Here is a 19,490-nt window from a genome sequence, read left to right as displayed (position 1 = left end):
GTGTTGTCCTGGGCTGACTGCCAGGAGGGGGGCTGAGACAATTTGGGACCCCTTGGGTCCGGAGCTGGGGAGTGGCGTGGGATGCACAGGGAGATGTGACGCGGAACGTGCAGAACAGGATGAGTGAGTGAGGAGCTGAGCTGGGGCCCGGCACCAGGGCTGGGCAGAGGCAGGAGTGAGTAACCAGGAGAGGGCTGTGGTTCCTCCAAGCCCTGACAGTGAACTCTGTGTCAGTGCCGTGTAATTTCTGTTTATTCAGTTTACCTTAAAATCTGTCTAAAGGAGATTGTGTGTCCCAGACAACCCAAACCTTCCCTACAGCCAAAGAGCTCTGCGCTGGAGTGAAACCAATCACTCAGAGCATGAGAGGCCTCATCTATGATCACTTAGGTCTGTTGTGTGTTGCGCTCCATAGGATGTTTCTCTGTGTTCTAAAAACTGGTAACACATTAAAATATGCTTCTATTTGGATTGTAGATTATACGTTGCTCTTATATTTGAACTGAAACTTTCCAATTTTTCTCTTCTTTGCCAGCATTTTGGCCTTCACTGTGAAGCAAGCCCACAGGCTGTGCAGGCAGGGGCTCCCCAGCACAGAGAAAGGAGGTGCCACTGCAGCTTGGGCACTAGTCCCCGCTGGCATCTTTAAAGGTGAGCCTGAGTTTAAGGTCAGTTACTGAAGGACTTGTATTGGAGTGTTAGGACCTATGTTAATTCTATCAGGACTGTAAGTCCCTAGGCTGTGAGCATCAGGAATTATGAGGGCACTTGATGGGATTGTTTGGACACTTAGAAATGCGGAAAGTCTCCCTTCAGGCCACAGGAAAAACTGGGAAGGGCAAGGAACAGAGCCCTGTTCTCCCAGCTTGCACTCACTCCCCTCACAGGTGGAAAGCAGAGGAGGAAAGAAAGGGGAATGAACAATAAAAGAAATCAAATACCAACAGCAAATTGTTATTTTTCCAGCCCCTCCCAGTTTTGCTTGAACTTGCGCACTGCTAAACATCATGGATGTATCATGGATGTAACAGGTACCGGGCCTCCTAACCTGGTCTGCACGCTCACTTAGGGGTCTGCAATTGCTACAGCAGTTAAGTGGAGAAGTCACCCTTGATGTCAGTCACTAATTAGGAGTGCATCTCCTATATGCGCTCCAGAGTCTGTCAGCAGAGAGGAAAGTCTGGAGCGTTTGTCCATTTTATATTCTGAGGATACCAGTCCAGTTGTCTCTGGCTGAGAAGATCAAGAACTAGAAAGAGAGGTCTACCTACAGACAGACCACAACTGCCAAAGGTAGACCATGTCCTTGGTATGATTTTGGGGCTGAGTGGAATCTGGCTTATTTTTCCAGAGAGCTTGTGAATGACCAGACCACAGATAAAAATAAAAGATTAATGGGGTTGCACCCTGTATACTCACAAGCAATAGGGATGGGACCCACACAGGTGTTTTTATACAGGGACTCTGCTGACAGCTGGCTCTTCACTCACACCTGGAGGCCACATCACTGACTCTGGAGTCCTAACAGCGGAGGAGCTCTTCTCCCCAAGAGAAGAGTAGGGACAGAGAGCATGGAGACTGTTCAGGCACAAGGGCTGCTTTGGGAGCAGATCAGGTTGTTCAGGAGATTATGTGAGTTCTTATAGGCACTGTGAGGCACATCTGCTCGTGAGCAATTGTTCCCTGCATTGTTTATCTATGGCTGTGGGAGGTGACTCTGTCTTGGAAAGCTGGAATTTCCTGCTCTGTGTATTTTTAATCCCTAGATGCTCCTGTGAGACTGGAAGTATTCCTAGGAGACAAGGGAATGAAGACCTTTTCCTTTCCAACCATAGCTTTTTGTGAAACAAACAAGCTGCCAGTGTTTGTTTTCCTATTCAGGACCAGTTTATCAATAAAGCTGAGGGAGTTGTTATTATGTTTATAAACTTTTCAGTGGAGATAAACTCTCCTGATGTGTTTGCACAACACCTGGCACAGCTTGGCTTTGATCTTAGCTGCAATACTAATGTGCCGATACCGTTATTCAGCATTTAATACATTTGTAATTTCCCTCCCAGCTTTCAGAAATAATAGTCCAAAATTTATGCAGTGCTGCTTTTGTGGGAGCAAATTACTTAGAGGATATTCTGAAAATAAAATTGAATAATCCTTGTCAGTTAAGAGCCATGTTTTGATCTTAATGTATCTTCTCTAGACTATAAGAACATATGCATGTACAGTAACTTTTAAATATATTATTGTAAACAGTTGCCTTTCACAACTTTATTTTTGGTCTCTTTTGACAAAGAAGCTCACAAACCTCTGGAAGCCTTTACCCAAGTGTTTAGACTGTCTACTGACTCTGAAATCAGCAGCCAAGTTACAGCTCAGCTACTAGGTATAGGATTAATGCAGGAATTACTGGGTAAAAATTTGCAGGCTAGGGTTATGAAGGTGATTAGAATGGTCACTTCTGCGCTTCTAAATAATTACTTACAATCTAGAAATAACTTAAGATTTTTCACAATAGAAATAAGCTAGAAATTAGAGCTTTGCTAAAGGTCAGTATAATAAATGTCTTCTATGATGGTGTCGAGGTTTAACCCCCGCTGGCAATTAAGCACCACACAGCCCCATACTAGCTACCATGAAGAAAATTAACTCTACCACAGCCAAAACTAGCACAGATGGCTGGCAGCAGAATCAGCTGTAGTGTTCATAATTTGTGAACTATGCTGTTTAGCACAAGTTGAGGACTGAGAGAAGGGAAGGATTATCGTCACTGTCATCTAATGGAGATTAAGTCAATTGTCCAAGGTCACACAGGAAGTAAAATAAGACAGGGTGTCTCAAAGGTACAGATCAGTGGTTTAAACTTGTTCTTCCTGTCTGCTAAAATTTAAATATCCATAATAGCCAAAATTTTTTTTTTAAAATGTGAAAGAGAGAGAGTGTCATTGTCTTAGCTGCATGACATCCTGTGATGTACTTGCTTCTGTTGAGTATTAATTTTAAGAAGGTCTGTATTTTAGGAGGGAGAGGCTGGAGCAAGATCCCTTCATGCCACTTGAACATCTTTTTCTTAGGGAACTGGCTTTGAATAAAGATCGTAAAATTATTGCTAAAAAACTGGAAGCTTCTTAAGGGGTTTTATAATTACACGACAGGCAGCCACCCCTCTTTTTCATTCCTGGCCAGGGCTGTTGCTTGGTCCAAATCCAAATCCCGCTGGCTTTATTCATAGGGTTGCAGAACACTCCGTGAACAGTCACATGCAAATCACTACTCAGGCTGTCACAAAAAGAAGATTGTTTCATCCTCCATCCTCCCATCGTGTTGGCCAGCGCTCGCAGGAGCTGGAGCGAGGTGTTTCAGTGAATGGCTTGAGAGCAAAGGCGGCTCCTTGAGGGAGGGGTTATGAATTTGCCAGTTATCACCTGCACCTCTCCCTTAGGACTTGCAGCATCTCTCCTCCACGGGCACAAGCCCATAGCAACGCACCCGCACCCGACAGGGTTCAGCCATGGCGGGTGTGATCAAGTCGTCAATGCATCATCTTAGCATGCCGTGGGGTTTATGCCACCCCAGTCAGAGACAGGAGAGGAGAATTCTCTCCCACACTCACTATCTGCACATAAGTACAGGTCAATGATTTGTTTTCTGAGTGGATTTTTTTTAAAACTGTGAGGGAATTTAAATTTTCATGTAAAAATACGCTTTTTTTTCTAATCTTTTAGGCCAGATAAGAGAGAAACACAACTCTGGAAAGGTTTCTTTCCAACAAAACACTGGCACGTTTTAGTTAAAAAAGCAAAACAAATTTCTGCTGATTTGTTCATTCCTGTTTCTCCTACCCCACCGTTTTAGTACAATCCCTTAGTCTCACCTCACCAGCCTCCCAGCCAGTTTAACTCAGCTGCTTACATGAAATTAATGAAAATGAATCAGTCAAAATGCTTAAATACAGTACCAACCCCAAATCTCTATCCAGTAAACGAAGATCTTGCATGCAAATAAAAACTGTTACCAGTCCCTGGTTGTGTATACGTGAGTGTGTTAGTTTCTAGAGATCTTCCACTACTAGCCTTCAGCAGTGATCATGCAGGCTTTTCCAGCAGGACAGAGCCAGTGCTGGAGGGGAGCTGAGCAGGTACTGCTCCGTGCCTGCAGAGCTTCCTTCAGCTCATTTTGAGAGCCCACCATTATAAGCCATCCCGTGGAGGCACATGGCAGGGAGAGCATGTTGGCGTGATCCATCCCTGCAGCTGACCCAGCAAGCAACTAGCTGAGTTTAAATGCAGTTGTCGTAGCACGGTTGTTTTAAAATACTGTTGTAGTACCATTCTCTTGGCTGGAGAGTTTGTGTTTTCCTCAAGAATCCTGTGATTAAGGGACACGACAAAAAAAGCTATCATGTTTAATTCCTGTCACTCTAGCTGTAGAAGACAGTTCTTGCAGGGAAGTCCCTGTTAGAGACAATAATGGGAACCTTAAGAAATCTGCCAAGAAAACCTACCTATGCAGCTGTACCAAACCTGTCACAGCTTAGCTTTAGAATAATTATATTCAAATAATTCATTTCACATCTCTAAATATGGCTGGAAAGCAATAGAGAACAAGGATTGAAATCAACCCTTCAAGTATGTAAGAAAATTTAATTAATGCCAGAAAGGGCCATAGCAATTGGGAGGGTTCGATTAATACTTCTCATCTACATTTCTTGCTTTCCCAACATAAAATGTTTTTTAAATCACAACAGATTTTCTTGGAAAAAAAGAAAGTTTCATTTAATATTTCCACTGAAAAAAAGATATGATGAAAGTGTTTCAGTTAGAGCGTGGTGGTGGGGAATCCAGGAAACAAATACTGTTCCTCCCTTTTGTGTTAGACCATTTTGAAAAAAATTGTTTTAAGTAAGTATTTTAAAGAAAGTAGTATTTTTCTTAATTTCCATCTTTCAAGAAATGTTACAGCATCTGTTTCAGTCCCCTCTCATTACTATCATCAGTGTCTGCTTCTATAACAAAAGCTCACTCAAAGCAACAAATGCAGTTCTATATACAATGTGCATGTAGGGTTCAATACTTTGTGTGAAGGTAGCTGAGAAACTCTTAAGGTCCACAGACTCCCCATAGCAATAATTCATCACACAGGACTGGATAAGTAGGATAAGAAAAAAAGGATCTTTTTTTTTCCCCCCCAAAACTGACAAAAGATAGTTTTTACCTAAAAAAAAAAAAAAATCACATTTACCTAATAAAAAAAAAACATGAGAAAAAAAGACTCCTACTCAAAAATATCTATTTACAATCTGTGAACCAAATACTCATTTACTGTAGTTCCACTGAATTAATTACTTGTACCCATCGATGACCTGACCAGGAATTTGTGTTACTCAAGTCTACTTTAACAAAATTAAATACTACCTCTTTTCCAGTGGAGAGTTGCAAAGTAATAACAATTTCCCTGGTGATATGCTGTGAAAGTTGAAGTTTCCTGCACTTTGGCATCTCATGAAATTAAGAAACACTTGCACACACAAACCACAAGGTTCACACCTGAGCAATACCACTTGTCCTCCCTGGAACAGAAGAGCATGCTGCAGAGAACAGGCAAGCTACGTTACTTACAACTCAGGAAAGACCGGAATGCATGCGCACCCCTACTCCAGAGAGGTTGTTTTCATTTGGTATCAGATAAATCCCAATGGATAAATAAAAGGAAAAGAGGAAGGTCAAGACTACTCCTTGTCCCATCAAATCAACACAAATGGCTTTTGTGTTCGACAGAGTCAGAAGTTCACCCAAGGTTTTCAAACAGTGACGTTCTCCAGTGAGGCAATGAGGCCAGCTGTGAACAATAACAAGACCTGGACACAAATTTTGCAAAAGACAACAATTTTTTTAAAAGGATAAAATAAGAAGGCTCTAAAATAATTAAAAAAAAAAAAAGAAAAAAGAAAAAAAAGCACCTTTAGAAACAGAGCAGAATGGCTCAAAGCAAAGCAAGTTTGGTGTTGGAGAAAGCACAGTGCTATTGACCTTGGAAATCTACTGAAAACCAAGGCTCACATCTAGACACAGGTCTCTGGTGAAATGAACTGGGTAACCTCGGCTCAGTTTGGGGGTTTATGGTATGTGTGCGTGATAGTAACAGCATGATAGACCCTTCTTATGGGAAGCTCTGAAATGAGTGAGGGGAAAAGAGGGTCCCGACATAGAAATCCTTCCAGATTAGAGATTGCCAGGCAATCCAGTGTGAATGCAGAGATTTGCAAGCAGAGGGCAGTGTTTCATGCTAATAGTGCTAAGCAAGGGCTCATTCTTGAAGTGAATGCCTGGAAGAGTATTATAATGTCACTGTTGGCATTGAGAATCCTTGGGGAAGGTCAGCTGCAGTTTGAGTCCCTGGAGAGTTCTGCTGCTATGGGTTCCCTTAAACAAGACCTTCATTTGGCAGCATTTTGAAGGCACTGGAACGCCAGATGTTGTCCCAAGCATTGTTCCTAGAGAAGTTGGTCCATAGCTAGAAGTCAGAGCTCCTTTTACACATGATGGAGGAGTCATCTCAGTGGAGGTAGGTAGGTTGATTCCATCGGTACCAAGATCTGTTTGCAACACAGGGAATAAGAGCTACAATTGCCATGTTGTTGACGGTTTCCCTTGAAATAAAAATCATTATTATTCTATTCATAACCTCACTTCAACTTGGCAGCCAGCAAATGATCCTTTGCTCCTATAGGAAGCTCAGCAAAACCCCTGTCTTTCTAAGCAACATCTTCCATTGTGCTCGTGATTTTACGTACTACCAGGCTGTTGGACTTCCTCCGCATAAGAGGAGGTCTGATTTGTGGCACAGGATGATCCATGACTCAAAGCCCAGCAGCTATGGGAAACGCCCTCTGCTGCCTTCCTACTAACGCAGCATCCTTGATGCGACGTAGCAGAAACTACAAGTGCAGAGGCCTGAGCAGCAAAGACTGTGGTAGAGGCATGTTCAGTGAAATAACCAGAAGGGCTCTGAGCCTGTCTGTGCGGCTTAATGCTTTTGTAGAATCTAAAGGCAGGGCAGAGGAAAAATCTTTGTTCTTGTTTCATCTGCCGCTGTGGAATAGTTCCTCTGCAGCAGAGCTCTCTGGGAGGCACTGCAGGAGAGAAAACTGGCTGTGGAGGGGGTTATCCAAGCACAAACAGCAAAATAAGCTTTCCTTTGCTTCCTCCACACAAGGAGTTAGTTTAGGACAGTCCTTATGGCCAGTGTTTCTATTCAAGTTTTTGATTGTTTGTGGGTTTTTTTAACTTTTTTTTTTTTAACCAGCACAGTTTTTCAGGCAAAACCTGATTTACTATTTGCATTCAATCAGAAAAACAACCATCTCCCAAGAAGCTTCACGTTAGGCATGAAGCTTCATGTAAGAACGTGCCACCAAGTAGCTCCAAATTGCTGGAGTCTCTAAGGGCTTGCACGTTCTTCTCTAAGGTCCCACCGCTTTTCTCCCAAACCCTCCGATGCCCTTGCCAAGGAGCAAGCTGTGGGTTCCCGCTGCCTTACCCTGAAGAGTTGAAACCGGACGAGTTCATTGCAGCTTTGGAGTTGCTCTGAGCTGTGCCGGGGCTGCTGGCATGGAGTGCACTGCCAGGGGATGAGGGCCTGCTGGAGTTCCCTGGGGAACACGATGATGTTACTGTGTAGCAGAGAAAGCAGAATAAGGCTGGGATCTCCTTTTCCTGCCAGGGACAGACCAAGCTTGAACACTTCCACCATCTGGTACCCATCCTGTTGTTTATCTGACTGTTTGCCCTACAAGGCAGAATCTGTACCCCAGCCACAGAGACTGTGGGAGTCTCCAGGACTGCTTTCGTGTATAGCTTGTCTTCTATTTGTGTGAATCACACTTCTCAAAGGAGATCTGAAAATGTCCTGCTGAAGAAACACAGTAACCTACCCCCAAGCACTCCTCTTGTTTGGCTTCTAGGTGTGCCTGGCTCCCAAACCTAAACACCCCAGTAAAATTTGCCTAGGATTATCCTGAGAATGTTACCATGCCCAGGAAGCTTTCCATATCTTTGTTCCAGCCAAGAGAAAAGACTCTGCTGTTCTTGTCCCTTCTGCACTAGTTATGTGGGGATACTTTCCCTGGCCAAACCCAAGGGTCTTGTTAAGAGTGGCCTGCAAGCGTGACCTAGAAACCAAGTATCGAGAAAGCAAGAGCAGAGGAAGGAGGGAAGGAATGGTGAGTGAGGCAAGTTTCTCAAGGCTTACCAGTCCCAGGCATGGTGCTATGCACTGGATTGACGGAGAGGGGCCCCAAGGACCCTGAGGTAGAGACCTAGAGAGAAACAGAAGCAAACAGTAAGCACTTGGCACTGTGAGGGTATAGATCACAAAATGCTACTCCTTTCACATTCCCTGTAGAGTGTGCTGGTTCCCAGGCAGACTTCTTATCTGCATCTGAGGCTACATCTACATTTGATATATGCATCATATATTGCTATACATACTCTAGTGTAGAGGCACCATTCTCATATCCAGGGCCATACAAAGAAATCAGAAGGAGTATTACATACACCTGACACTCTCTACACAGGTTTAAATTTATGGATCAGCTATGGAAAAGCCTGAAATTATCAGATGCAAGCCAAACTTTCTGGAAGTCCTGAGATCCCATTCATAGGAGCCACTGCCCTTTGGATGTTTCAGACTGGATGTTCCTAGTCAGAAACTTCCCAGCTCACTCTGGTCTTGGGCACAAATAATCCCTTCTCCTTTACAGAGTCCTTGATGGGTGAGAATTCTCAGGTGACAATTAGTGATTTGGTGGCTGCAATCAGAGCAAGCCTGGGGCATGTGTTGTTCAACTGTGATACTTTAACTACAGGCCACATGTTGCTCAGAACGACTGATGAGCAAAGGCATACTTTGTACAACGCGTTCACAGGAAAAGTATTCACCAAAGCTACCACTTTAAAAATTCATGGCTTGCAAGCAGCATGTTGTGTTTGTGACTGTAGACCAATGTGTTGTGCAAAAAGTGACCAAACCTCTTCTAATGTTTTCCTGCCTTCTGATGGATAATTCAAAAACCCAGAAGATTTGAAGATAAAACATTGCTTGTGAATATGTACTCTGCCTCCCACTCACATTTGTTCCAGCACTAACAACGCTGTAGGGAGGTTCCTGCCACTTTTATATGTGGAAACAACTATTAACTAGCAGAAAGGCAATAGTAGCTTGTTATCCACAGTAGCCACTGACTGCAGATTACAAGAACCTGCTTTCACCAACTCTCACGACAGTATCTCTTTTCCTCATCCCTTCCTGCCAATGAAAAGAGGCTTGCTAAAACGTGAATGTACGACAAAAGAAGGACAGCTAGCACTACTGAAGTGCATTCTGCCTTCCTGCACAGATGTAAAACAACAAACTGATATGTAAATGGTTACCATTAGGTTTCAGAGTTAACAACTAAATTGACCGGGGTGGATGTAATTCTCATTCCATGGAATGTTGATTCCTCTTCCATTAACTCTGAAAAGCTTTTATTTACCAATCTTAGGGTGAAAATTTTGGGGATAGCACCCCCATTTGGATAAATTATCCTACAATAAACTGACCTGTATCTTCTAGGAAACATATTTTCTTTCTGTTGTTTGCACTAATAGAAATCAAAAAAATGTTTTGTAGATGAGAGCATGAGATTTCATTCAAGTTGGGCTGTTGAGTATACGTCTGATCTGTGGCTAGCCCAACTGCCTCTGCACACATCTGCAGGTGTAGTCACCAACTGGACTGTGGAGTGGGATTGGGTGTACAAGGAAATGTCCTATCCCATTTCCTTTTCCAGCAAACCCTGCTGTATCCCCCCACCCTTTTCCCTTCTTGTGTGGGATGGCATGCAGAACTCCTTAATCCAAAGTCTCTCACCAGTCTAGAATTGTAGATAGGTGATTTAATGGGGGATGGCATTGGGCAGCTGATCCGTTTTTCCTTCTGGCGTCGGTTGCAGAACCAGACCCGAACCACCTCCTTCTCCATGGAGAGCTGCTCTGCTATCAAGGATATCTCCTCTGAACTGGGCTTGGGATTCTGCTAAGAAAGAGCAGGAGGTTAAAGAAAGCCCCAAAGAGCTGTAATTTACAGCATCAATGTATGCTTCTGCTGATGGAAAAGCAGAGGGCAAGTGTGCGGTTGGGCATAAACAGGTGATGGGAAAAAATTTGCTTCGAAGACAAAGGGTAAATATTTGGGTGAGAGATTATGTTCTGTGAACCAGAAAGTGCCTTTGATTCAACATCAAGTCTCATGGAATCAGTGGGCAATGAGTCACAGGACCTGGCCTTGTCATTGCATAAAGCACCATGCTATTTGCTCTTAACAGCACCCTAAATCATTGCTTGGAGGGAAGCTAATGACCGGTGGTCTTTTTGTCACTACACAGGACACAGGAGCTGTGAATGCTGTTTGTACGCCTACCTGCACCATCTCGGAAAAGCCACTTCTTCTCTTTCTTCCTCCTTCCCTCATTTATAAAGGGAAATAATAGTACCTATTCTTTCTTCTGACTCACTCATTTTCTGGTGCATTTGACAGCATTTAGCTCTATGGGTTTTGGTCAAAAATACCTAGCATGGAGATGTCAAGACAGTTTTCCCATTACAAAGAATGCCTCATACTAGTGAAAAGTGAGGTGCCCATAATAATTTGACAATGATTGTCTTTTGTTCTCATTAACAGTCTTAGGAGGAAATTTTGATATGATCAGATATGAGGTAGAAACCAAGAAAAAATGAGGGCTGGTCAAAAACTGTTTCAATGAAAAAATTTTCAAGGACAATTTAGTCCTACTGATTTAAAGCTCTGTTTGCACTCTGTAGTGATTTTTCTTGAAAATCTTGACACTTGAAAAGTAAAAGGCTTCGCTTCTGACATGATTCAGTAGCAATATGTGGAGCAATCAGTTCTGTGGTCTGACAAGACCTGCCTAATTAGGCATCAGTTTCTGTGCTGCACCATGGCCACAGTTCCCGTGACACACGTCCACAACTTCCAAAGAGAGGAGGTGGGTGCAGCTTCGACAAAGGCACTGATCAGTAGAAGGTAGTGGGGAGGTATGGGGATGAAACTAACTCCTCTAAAACGTTTGCCAAGGAAATAATTTCTTTGGTTTTGACACTTTTCCTGTTAATCCCTTCAAGCATTTTCTAACCTGTTATCAAAACAACCCAAAAAAAGATGTCTCTTTTGGAGGATTCAGTGCTACTCTGACCTAGTCAATGCCAAACTCAGAGAGAGTTCACAACACATTGAAAGATTTTCCCCTCACGTCTTGAAATCTTTTCTCCAGCGTGGAGCGAATGTTGGTCTCAATGCTGGTTCGCTTCTTTCTTTTCCGTCCAAACATCTCATTCACTGAGGGGTAGGAATTGGGAGTGCTCACGGAAGAATCCAAAGGAGCAGATTCTGGGGAAAGAGGGAAGGGAAACAGATATTCAGGAAGAGTTATTTTCATTCCTTGATCCTTTCTAGGAGCTATGGCACCTCCTAAAATAAGTAAAATGTTCCTACATTGTGGATCCTTCCTCTGATGATTATTAAAATTGCTCCAGCAATCCCAAATCCATCAATGATCTTGTCCAAATAAAGAAACAAAGTAGTGCTAAAATTTTAATCAACACACTATTTTTCCTTTTTCCAGCTTGACTTCCACCCTGCTCTGATGAGGACCACGCACTTTCCAATGATTTAATTCTACACAGTTAAAGATGTTGACTTATGCCACTGGGATCAGGCCTCATGTAGCTGAGACACCTCCTGACATAAATTGGTCAAACATGCAACTCCTGAAGGGCTGGGTGAAGCACGTCAAAGTAATGCCTCTTCTACAGTGGTTTGCAGCCAGCAGAGGACACCAGCCCAATCCTGCTCCCACTGGGGATTCGCCTTGCAGTGATATCTTCCTTTTTAATTACTGCCAATGGGCTGATCTCTGAGCACTTTCAGAGTCCCTTCCTACTCTTTCCAGTTTGCACAGGGAGGGACTGAAAAGACTAGCCCAGTGATTTGCCCCAGGCCATGCAAAAAAAAAAAAAAAAAAAAGAGAGATGATGCAGGAAAGGACTGCTCCAGACACCAATTGCAACACGAATCCCATATTGTCAGAGTGAAAGGACAGATGTGGTTTGATGTTTAGGCTGCTACACAACCTGCTGTGTGATCCACAGAGGAAAGCAGTCTGCTACCAGCCCAGTCACAGGTCTGAGAGGTCTTAGCTCCAGCTCCGATTTTCCTGGCTTTTATTGGAGGGTCCTGGATCGATCCTCTCACGTGCTGGCCAAGACTGGTGGTGTTTCTGCACGTAACATCACCTACCTGCATCACTCAGCCACTTCTCCAGCAGCGGTTTGAGCTTGCACATATTCTTAAAGCTCAGGTTGAGAGCCTCAAAGCGGGAAATGGTGGTCTGGCTGAAATCATTGCCATAGAGCTTCCCCATGGCAAGTCCAACGTCACCCTGCCAGAGAAGATCCAAACCATAACATGAGCTCAGAAAACACCCTCGCAGCTTCCTGCTGTCAGACCACCTCTCAGCTTGCTTCCAGAATAGGTTCAGCCTTGTTTCCATGAGCTGCCTTCCAAAGAAAGTGAATTCTTTTCCCACTAGTATCTGCCCCACACCCCTGAGCCTCTGTGTATCGAAGAAGCTGCAGATAATGAGGTCATGGTAATGAAGTATTAGGAAGGGTTTGTCTCTTCATGTGTTTGGAAGTGAACAAAGAAAGCCAAACTGTATTTAATCCAGTCCTTCTTCCATTCACACCTCTGCCACCAACTCCCCCAGCCCAACACGTCCACATCACAAGTGACACCACCCTTCCCACCGATGAGGCTGCTCACCTGTGTGAACCCCAGTTTGATTCGCCTTTGTTTGAAAGTCTTAGCAAACTTTTCCAGCTCCTCCAGGTCACTGGGCTCCTCAGACGCTCCTGATGGAGTTAGGTGCTTTGCCACTTGCAAATGCTGGGGTACGTCCAGGTGGGGTTCAACTGATGACCCAGGGAGTCCAGAACGGCCCACAGCCTGTTAAAACAATGAAAGAGATGCATAGAGTCACAACAATAAAAAAGCACAGAATTTTCTCTGCCATTTGCCCTGAATGAAGGAGCTCTTTTTGTAGATGGGGGCTTCTCAGGGTGGGACTATATGTTGAGGCAAATTACCTGTGATGCCAGGCTGGGTCCCGGCTGGGAGAGGAGAAGGCTGCCCTGTTGCTGAGGGAAGGAGAGGATGTTTGGCTGCAAAGCTGAGGAGAGAAAGAGATACATCTGATCAGATCAGCTCCTTCATCAGCACCTAGGCAGCTACATCACTATGCACAGACAGGGAAGGCTCACGAAGCTCTGAAAACATCAACACCAAAAGATGAGAATTTCGGCCATTACAAACGTGGACAGCTCCGAGTTGGACTATGAGAAAGGAAAGGGTCTTTTCACAGCTTTTTAGCCTGAAAGGGATTATCACAATAACGACATAGGTAAAATATCTCACACGCTGATCCCTTCATGTGGCTCATTAACCTGAGGTTGAACTAGGGCATAGACATTTTACATGGACATGTAACTTTGATACTAAATGCCAAGCAGCAGAGAATTTACTACATCCTCATTGGTGATCTCTTCCAGTGTTTAATCATTGTAGCTATTTAAAAAATGTGCATTTTATTTCCAATAGAATCTTTTCTGACTCCAACTTTCAGCCACTTGATCTTGTTAAAAAAATCCTGATCCTACAGTTAGCCTCATCAACCTACCCACTCTGCTTTCTACTATAGATTTCATTTTGAAGTGTCATTTTGAAGCCATCTGACCCTTTCCTTTCTACTCTACCGTATTTCAAATAAATTGAATTACTTTTGAAATATATAAACCAACACAAAACGATGAAAGGAAAACAGAAAGGAAATCTATAAAATTAACAAAACCTAGTGTTTATTGAGAGTGCATAATTGTTTAGTTGACAAACTGCCAAGTACAAGCCTGTATCTCTTACAGGGAACGTCCTAAAGGATTAAGCAGGGACCAAAGTAGTGTAGTTCCCTAGATATTTAATTGGGTTCTTCAAGTCTGTTGTGAGTGAAGGCTGTAAAATTTAGTCAGGATTTATAACCTTTCTAGAAACAGTCAATATATTCTATTGATGGTAAGTGACAGTTATAGGGCAAAGTATAGTAATTTATGACTTCTACTAAAAAAAAAAAAAAAAAAGGAAAAAATATAATCTTCAGAATCATTCACTCCCCTCTCTCTCCCTTTCTGTCTTATCTTTTTTTAATTTAGATCTGAATGTGCAGGATCCCATTTATTTATTTAGATTGGTGCTTCAATAAACCTTCTCTAATGCTGGAACACCTTTGAATTTCAAATGCAGGCTGGTAATGAGGTGCACATTTTTAACAGTGAAGGTAATTAATCACTGGAATGGCTTGCCTAGGGACATGGCGGATGCTCTGTCATTTGGAGTCTTTAAAAATCATGATTGAACACCTTTGCGAAAGCTAAGCTCTAGCTGAAATGAAAATTATGGACTGGATTCAGGAATCACCGGTTTGACAGCTGATGAGACTGAGGCTGTGTTTTCGTAAGATTAAGACTTCAGCAGCAATATTTTGGCTGACAGTATTCTCAGCATCTACTTGGCTGCTTGTTCCCACCTTTACGGCACAGAGCTCTCAACCCATTAGCTGTTTGAAGGACTGCGCAATGAATCAGATCAGAGCATAATGAAACAGATCTGGGAAGTTATCTGGCTTAAAAACAGCTTTAAAACACGAAACCCAAACCAAAATCTATGTCCTCTTAGGAAGGTTAAGCCCACAGCCAACTCCCTTTGGCCGTGAAATCCATGAACGGATGTACCCATCAGTCAGAACTCAGGGAACATTGAGGGTGTTCCCATGGTAGCCCGAGGGGCAACCAGGAATATTTCATGCATCTCTTTGGTATGAGAAACACTCCATCTGTATCTGTACCAAGCAACTAATTCCACAAAACCAACTTGTGCCTTTGCTTTTGCTCCCCGTGGCTGTGCATGCACATGGTAAAGGGTCATTAAAATTTGAGAATCATCTATTTAAATGGAAGTGCTCTTGTACAAACTGCCAGCTACTGGCCAGAATATCCAGGCTTTATTAAGTCTGGAACCAAAAGGGGTCATGGCCAAACAAGTGACCATTTGTTGGAGGCGTCATAGCTGCCAAAGGAAGTCACTTAGCAGAAGAAACTAACTCTATAAAGGGAATCAAGTTCTGTTTTCCAGCGTAATGTGTTTCCTATTATGCACTAATAAAAGCAGGCAGTAAGCAATAGATTATCTTGACCCTGGCATTTTAAACAAACTAAATTCTAGATTATTGTTAAATATACACCAAGTAGCTTCTTTATGCATCATTCAGCCTCATTTGTCAGAGAGAAGATCTTACATACTGTCAATGAGAAGTAGGTTTCCCACTTGCCTATAATATACCATGTTAGTTTTGTTTTGAAGCATGTGCATCATTGTATTCAAGCTGCAGAGATTTTAAGGTTTTAATTCTGAATTTTCATTCATTCGGAAGTCAATCAAGAACGTGAGCAAAGGACCAAAATCCCTTTGCATCTGTCAGGTTGTGGTTTGTCTGTCCACACACAGCATGAAACTTCATCAACGGCATGCCTGTATCCCTGTCGTTGGAGAAATGCCATAAAAAAATATCGGCAGTAAAAACAGAAGCACAGGGACTTTCTCAAGCACCGAGTTCAGTCCTCAGTCCTTTCATCCCTTTCGCAAAGCTGATTACACTGTTTCAGAAGTCGTTAGACCTCCTGTCCTCTCCTGCCCCACGGCTTGGAGCAAGATTTGGGAACAACCACCGGCAACTGCAAACCTCTCGGCTCTCATCCCCCAGTCGCTCCTGGCTAGGTTGGACCTGTTTGTTCTAGCGCCAGCACCGTCCTTCCGCCAGAGCCGCTCAGCTCTTCCCTGGATTTACTCTCCCTCTAAGGTACCGAGAGAGAATCACTCAACTCCTCATCAGTTTTCTGGAAGGAGCGGAGAGCTCCTTCCCGAGGAGCAGGATCCCTGCTGGGCGCCCCGGCGCTGTCCCGGCTCCCGGCCCCAAGGTGGCGCGCTCGGCGCGGGGCCGGGAGCGGTTCCGGAATCGGGCCCTTCCCGGGAACATCCAGCTGCGGGAACCGGCACAGCGGGAAGTGCAGAGGAGAAGGCACCTGGTGGCGTAGCAGGGGGACAGACACCATCATGCTGGGAAAACGTGACAGACCGGATTAGGGCAAGAGTCAGGAGAGGGGAGGTTTTTCCTGGCTCCGTATCTGCTTGGAACAATGCCCCTTTCAGCTTTTATTCCTCTTACCTTGTTGCCCGGCCTGAGACTGAGACAGAAGAAACTGAGGAACTGACTGCATGTGACCGGGAAGCAATACAAGCTGCTGCAGGGTGTGAAGAGAGCTCATATCCTATGGGAAAAGCAAAAAGGGAATGACAAAACTCAGAGACGCTTTTCACACAGCGTCACCTCTCCTATACAGCTACTCTGCTCCCTGCTCTTTTATACTGTTCTCAACCCAGTTCACACTTCTCGTTTAACTGCCAACACGCCACATTTGTGTAATTCATGCACTGGAGAGCCACAGATCCAGAGGTGCTCCAGGATCTGAAGTTTTCAGCTGTATGAGAAGAACTGTGCACACAGACATTCACATGGAGAGCTGTCTACCTATATCTGAAAAAGTTAGTTCTTGAAAATGATGTTTTTGAGGCACTGGCAATCAAAACTGGGTTGTTAGAAGTAATGGTGAAACCTTTTCAATTTCAGTTTCATCCAGATAACATATTTTCTGAGAGTGAACTCCCTAAAATTACACAGGAAAGCACAGCTGACTGTCTCACCTCATGAATGCAGAGAGCCTACTTTCCACAGAAGGCTGATTTCCCAGCCACCTGTGTGCTGAGACAGGAAAGAAGAAATGCCCAGCAGATTCTTCACACCGACAGCAAATGCATTGCAATGGACACAGCCACCAGATCCAAAAATATTTCCTGTTCTTTGCCAGGAATTCCCCACTCTGCATTGAGCAGAGCAGGCAACAGGTGCTGAGAAATGAGGATTACATCCCAATGCTCTTTCGCATTACTGGGGTCCCAGCCTCAGGTCTTCTGTTGGGATTAGGGGATAAGAGTTTGCTTTTGCTTGGGATAGACACCAAAAAAAAAAAAAAAAGCCCCAGTAAGACCAACTCTCTTTAAGGTACCTTTTTATAGGAACTCATTACTCAATAAGATGAGCTCTTTGAGCTTCTCAAGAACTGTTTTGAAATTTTCAGGAAATTGAACAGTCCCTGAATTGCTTAAGGGATCCGAATACCCCGCAAAAGAATGAGGGAAGAGGCCACCGAGCAGCTCTGTGGCCTTCTGGCATCTAACTCCTACTAGAATTTAACAAGAGTTAAGTGCCAAACTCCAATTTTTAATCTTAAAGAAAAAAAAAATCCCTCAAGGAATAAATTTCTTCTCTAGTGAATTTGAACCGATATATTCAAGGATGGCTATACTGGCTCAGATCAAGAGTTAATCTAGCCTAGAATCCTATCTCCAACAATGGCATTAAGCAGACATTCATGAAAGAGGAAGACCAGGTCAAGCACATCTAACACTTCCCCTGGGTGTTGTCTCAGCCTCCCATTATTTTCAATTCAAGGGATTTCCCAGGCACAATGTGGTTTGTCTGCCTAGTAAACCCTCAAAGGAAATCTCTTCCAAGTACGTATCCAGTCTACCTTTGAACACGTAAAACTTTCTGCAGAAAAGAAAGAGGCTGAGGAGGAAGCTGACTTTTGCCAACACAGATTCACTTTCCCAATTTAGTGTCCATCATGTACTCAAGTCTCCTTTTGCCGCTGTAAATAGGAATAGGTAATTTGGCAAGTTTCTCAAAACCTGCCTCTTCTCTGGAGGTTCACAGACCACTGCCGTTTCAGTCTCCCACATCCCTGAAGCAGCAAAGTCACTTACCCCCGCGATTTGGCTTCCAGGCATCATTGATGATCCCTGCACAAGGTGACCTGACCTAGGAGGGATTGCAGATTGCAAGGAGTCGCTGAGGTCTTCGGTTTTAATCTGAAAAAGAGCAAAGTAATTGCAGCATTACGGAGCAGAGACAAGGGGATGCAGGAGGTGTGGGGTGGCCAGGAGCCTGAGAGGCTGGAAGGGATCGGGAATGGCTTCTGTCAGAGAAAAGTTAGAGGTCAGAACTCACTGCTTACATCTCTGGCTTTGCAGAAAGGCATGGTCATTCCCCACTTCTGCTCTCCAGTTTATAACATGGACATAGTTTTCCTGCTCTGCCAAGTCAAGGGAGGCTTGCAGTTTGGTCAATTAAAGCAAATTAATTAAAATACTTTAGGAAAGTAACTAAGTTCCAGTGACTTAGCAAAGTTTAAGGCACGTGAGTGCTTTCCTCGGACAAAACACTGAGGCATTTTGTGGAGTTACAAGGAAGACACGAAGCAATTCTCCTCTATAGATCACAACTTGCAACCTGATGGTGGGGTTGGCTATAGATGGCCTCTCATTTTTGTTCTCCAGGTGGCGGAGAAGAGCACAAGGGGATGGGAAAGGAAAGGTCACGAAGTAAAAGACCACAAAAAGCAGCATAATCTTCCAGACTTGAAAATGCAGCACCCCAGGCACCAAACATTTTTGCTCAGCTTCTACCAGAAAGCAACAAGAAATCGTACTGGTCTGGCAAGGAAAAATCTGCTTCCTTAGAATAAGCTGTGGAAAAAGACCTGCACTTTTTCACAGGTGACAGCCCTTTGTCCAGTGGTCATTTTGTCCTCCTTTTATGTTGAAGAAAGACTCCTCTTTAGGAAAAAAATCATGATTTCTGAGTCCATGTTCTTAAGAGAAGAATTTACTCAGGGTCCAGAATGAATCCTTGTGTCTGGTTTATTCCATAGTCTCCATGTTAATTTCTAACATTGCTACTACATTTAAAACAGCAAACAAAAACCTGTTACATCACTTTGTACTAGCCAAAATCCTTTGGGAAAGGTGACTGGGACAGAAGAGAGGGGAATCTGGTTGGGGAAATTTTAGAAGTTTTTTTTAGGTTAATTCCTGAAAGCTCTCTGAGGAGTGTCTATGTGCAGATGCCACACACAGGAGACAGAAAAGTCATACAGAGCTTTTATAACGCGTTTTCTCTAAGTAAAAATCTATGCAAAAAATTTCCAAACTTAGGTTCAAGTTTTTCCTGAGTCTGAGAGTGGCTGCAACAATGCTCACATCATCAGTCCCATTCCTCATCTAAGCCTTTCCAATGCAAGAACAGGCTCCAGTTTCTACAAACTGGAAGAATGAGGAAGACACCAGAAAGGACAGGGCTTGAAAACCCTGTCCATGGGCTCAGCATTGCAGATTCACTCTTACTACTAGAGCTGAACCTCACCTTCTCCCAT

At 43.6% G+C, this 19,490-nt stretch overlaps 1 protein-coding gene across 2 annotated transcripts; it reads right to left on the bottom strand.

The window, feature by feature from the left end:
• Positions 1-6,549: 6,549 nt before the first annotated feature.
• Positions 6,550-18,144, bottom strand: POU2F3 (POU class 2 homeobox 3). 2 transcript variants are annotated; one of them, XM_086626966.1, is made up of 11 exons: positions 18,039-18,144; positions 16,718-16,743; positions 16,385-16,487; positions 13,200-13,282; positions 12,877-13,059; positions 12,352-12,493; positions 11,306-11,442; positions 9,907-10,068; positions 8,245-8,311; positions 7,534-7,666; positions 6,550-6,589 (listed from the first exon to the last, which is right to left on the bottom strand). In XM_086626966.1, the coding sequence occupies exons 1-11, from the start codon at positions 18,067-18,069 to the stop codon at positions 6,550-6,552; spliced, it is 1,107 nt and encodes a 368-aa protein (XP_086483092.1). In that variant the 5' UTR covers positions 18,070-18,144. The 2 variants fall into 2 exon arrangements, with proteins under 2 accessions (XP_086483092.1, XP_009979683.2); XM_009981381.2 differs by lacking the exon at positions 16,718-16,743 and having other exon boundaries at positions 18,043-18,144.
• Positions 18,145-19,490: the final 1,346 nt, after the last annotated feature.

Source organism: Tauraco erythrolophus, chromosome 26, assembly GCF_009769465.1.
Source record: "Tauraco erythrolophus isolate bTauEry1 chromosome 26, bTauEry1.pri, whole genome shotgun sequence".
Classification (NCBI taxonomy): Eukaryota; Metazoa; Chordata; class Aves; order Musophagiformes; family Musophagidae; genus Tauraco; species Tauraco erythrolophus.
This window is presented reverse-complemented; position numbering and strand designations above follow the sequence as displayed.

Bases quoted from the DNA above. Each gene is read 5' to 3' on its own strand.
- POU2F3 (XM_086626966.1), bottom strand. From the start codon at position 18,069: ATGATGCCTGGAAGCCAAATCGCGGGGGTAA. The intron at 16,488-16,717 runs GCACAGTTCTTC...CTTTTCCCATAG, and splicing joins CTCCATGTGAATGTCTGTGT to GATATGAGCTCTCTTCACAC. The intron at 10,069-11,305 runs GTGAGGGGAAAA...CTTTCTTAGCAG, and splicing joins TGGAGAAAAGATTTCAAGAC to AATCCCAAGCCCAGTTCAGA.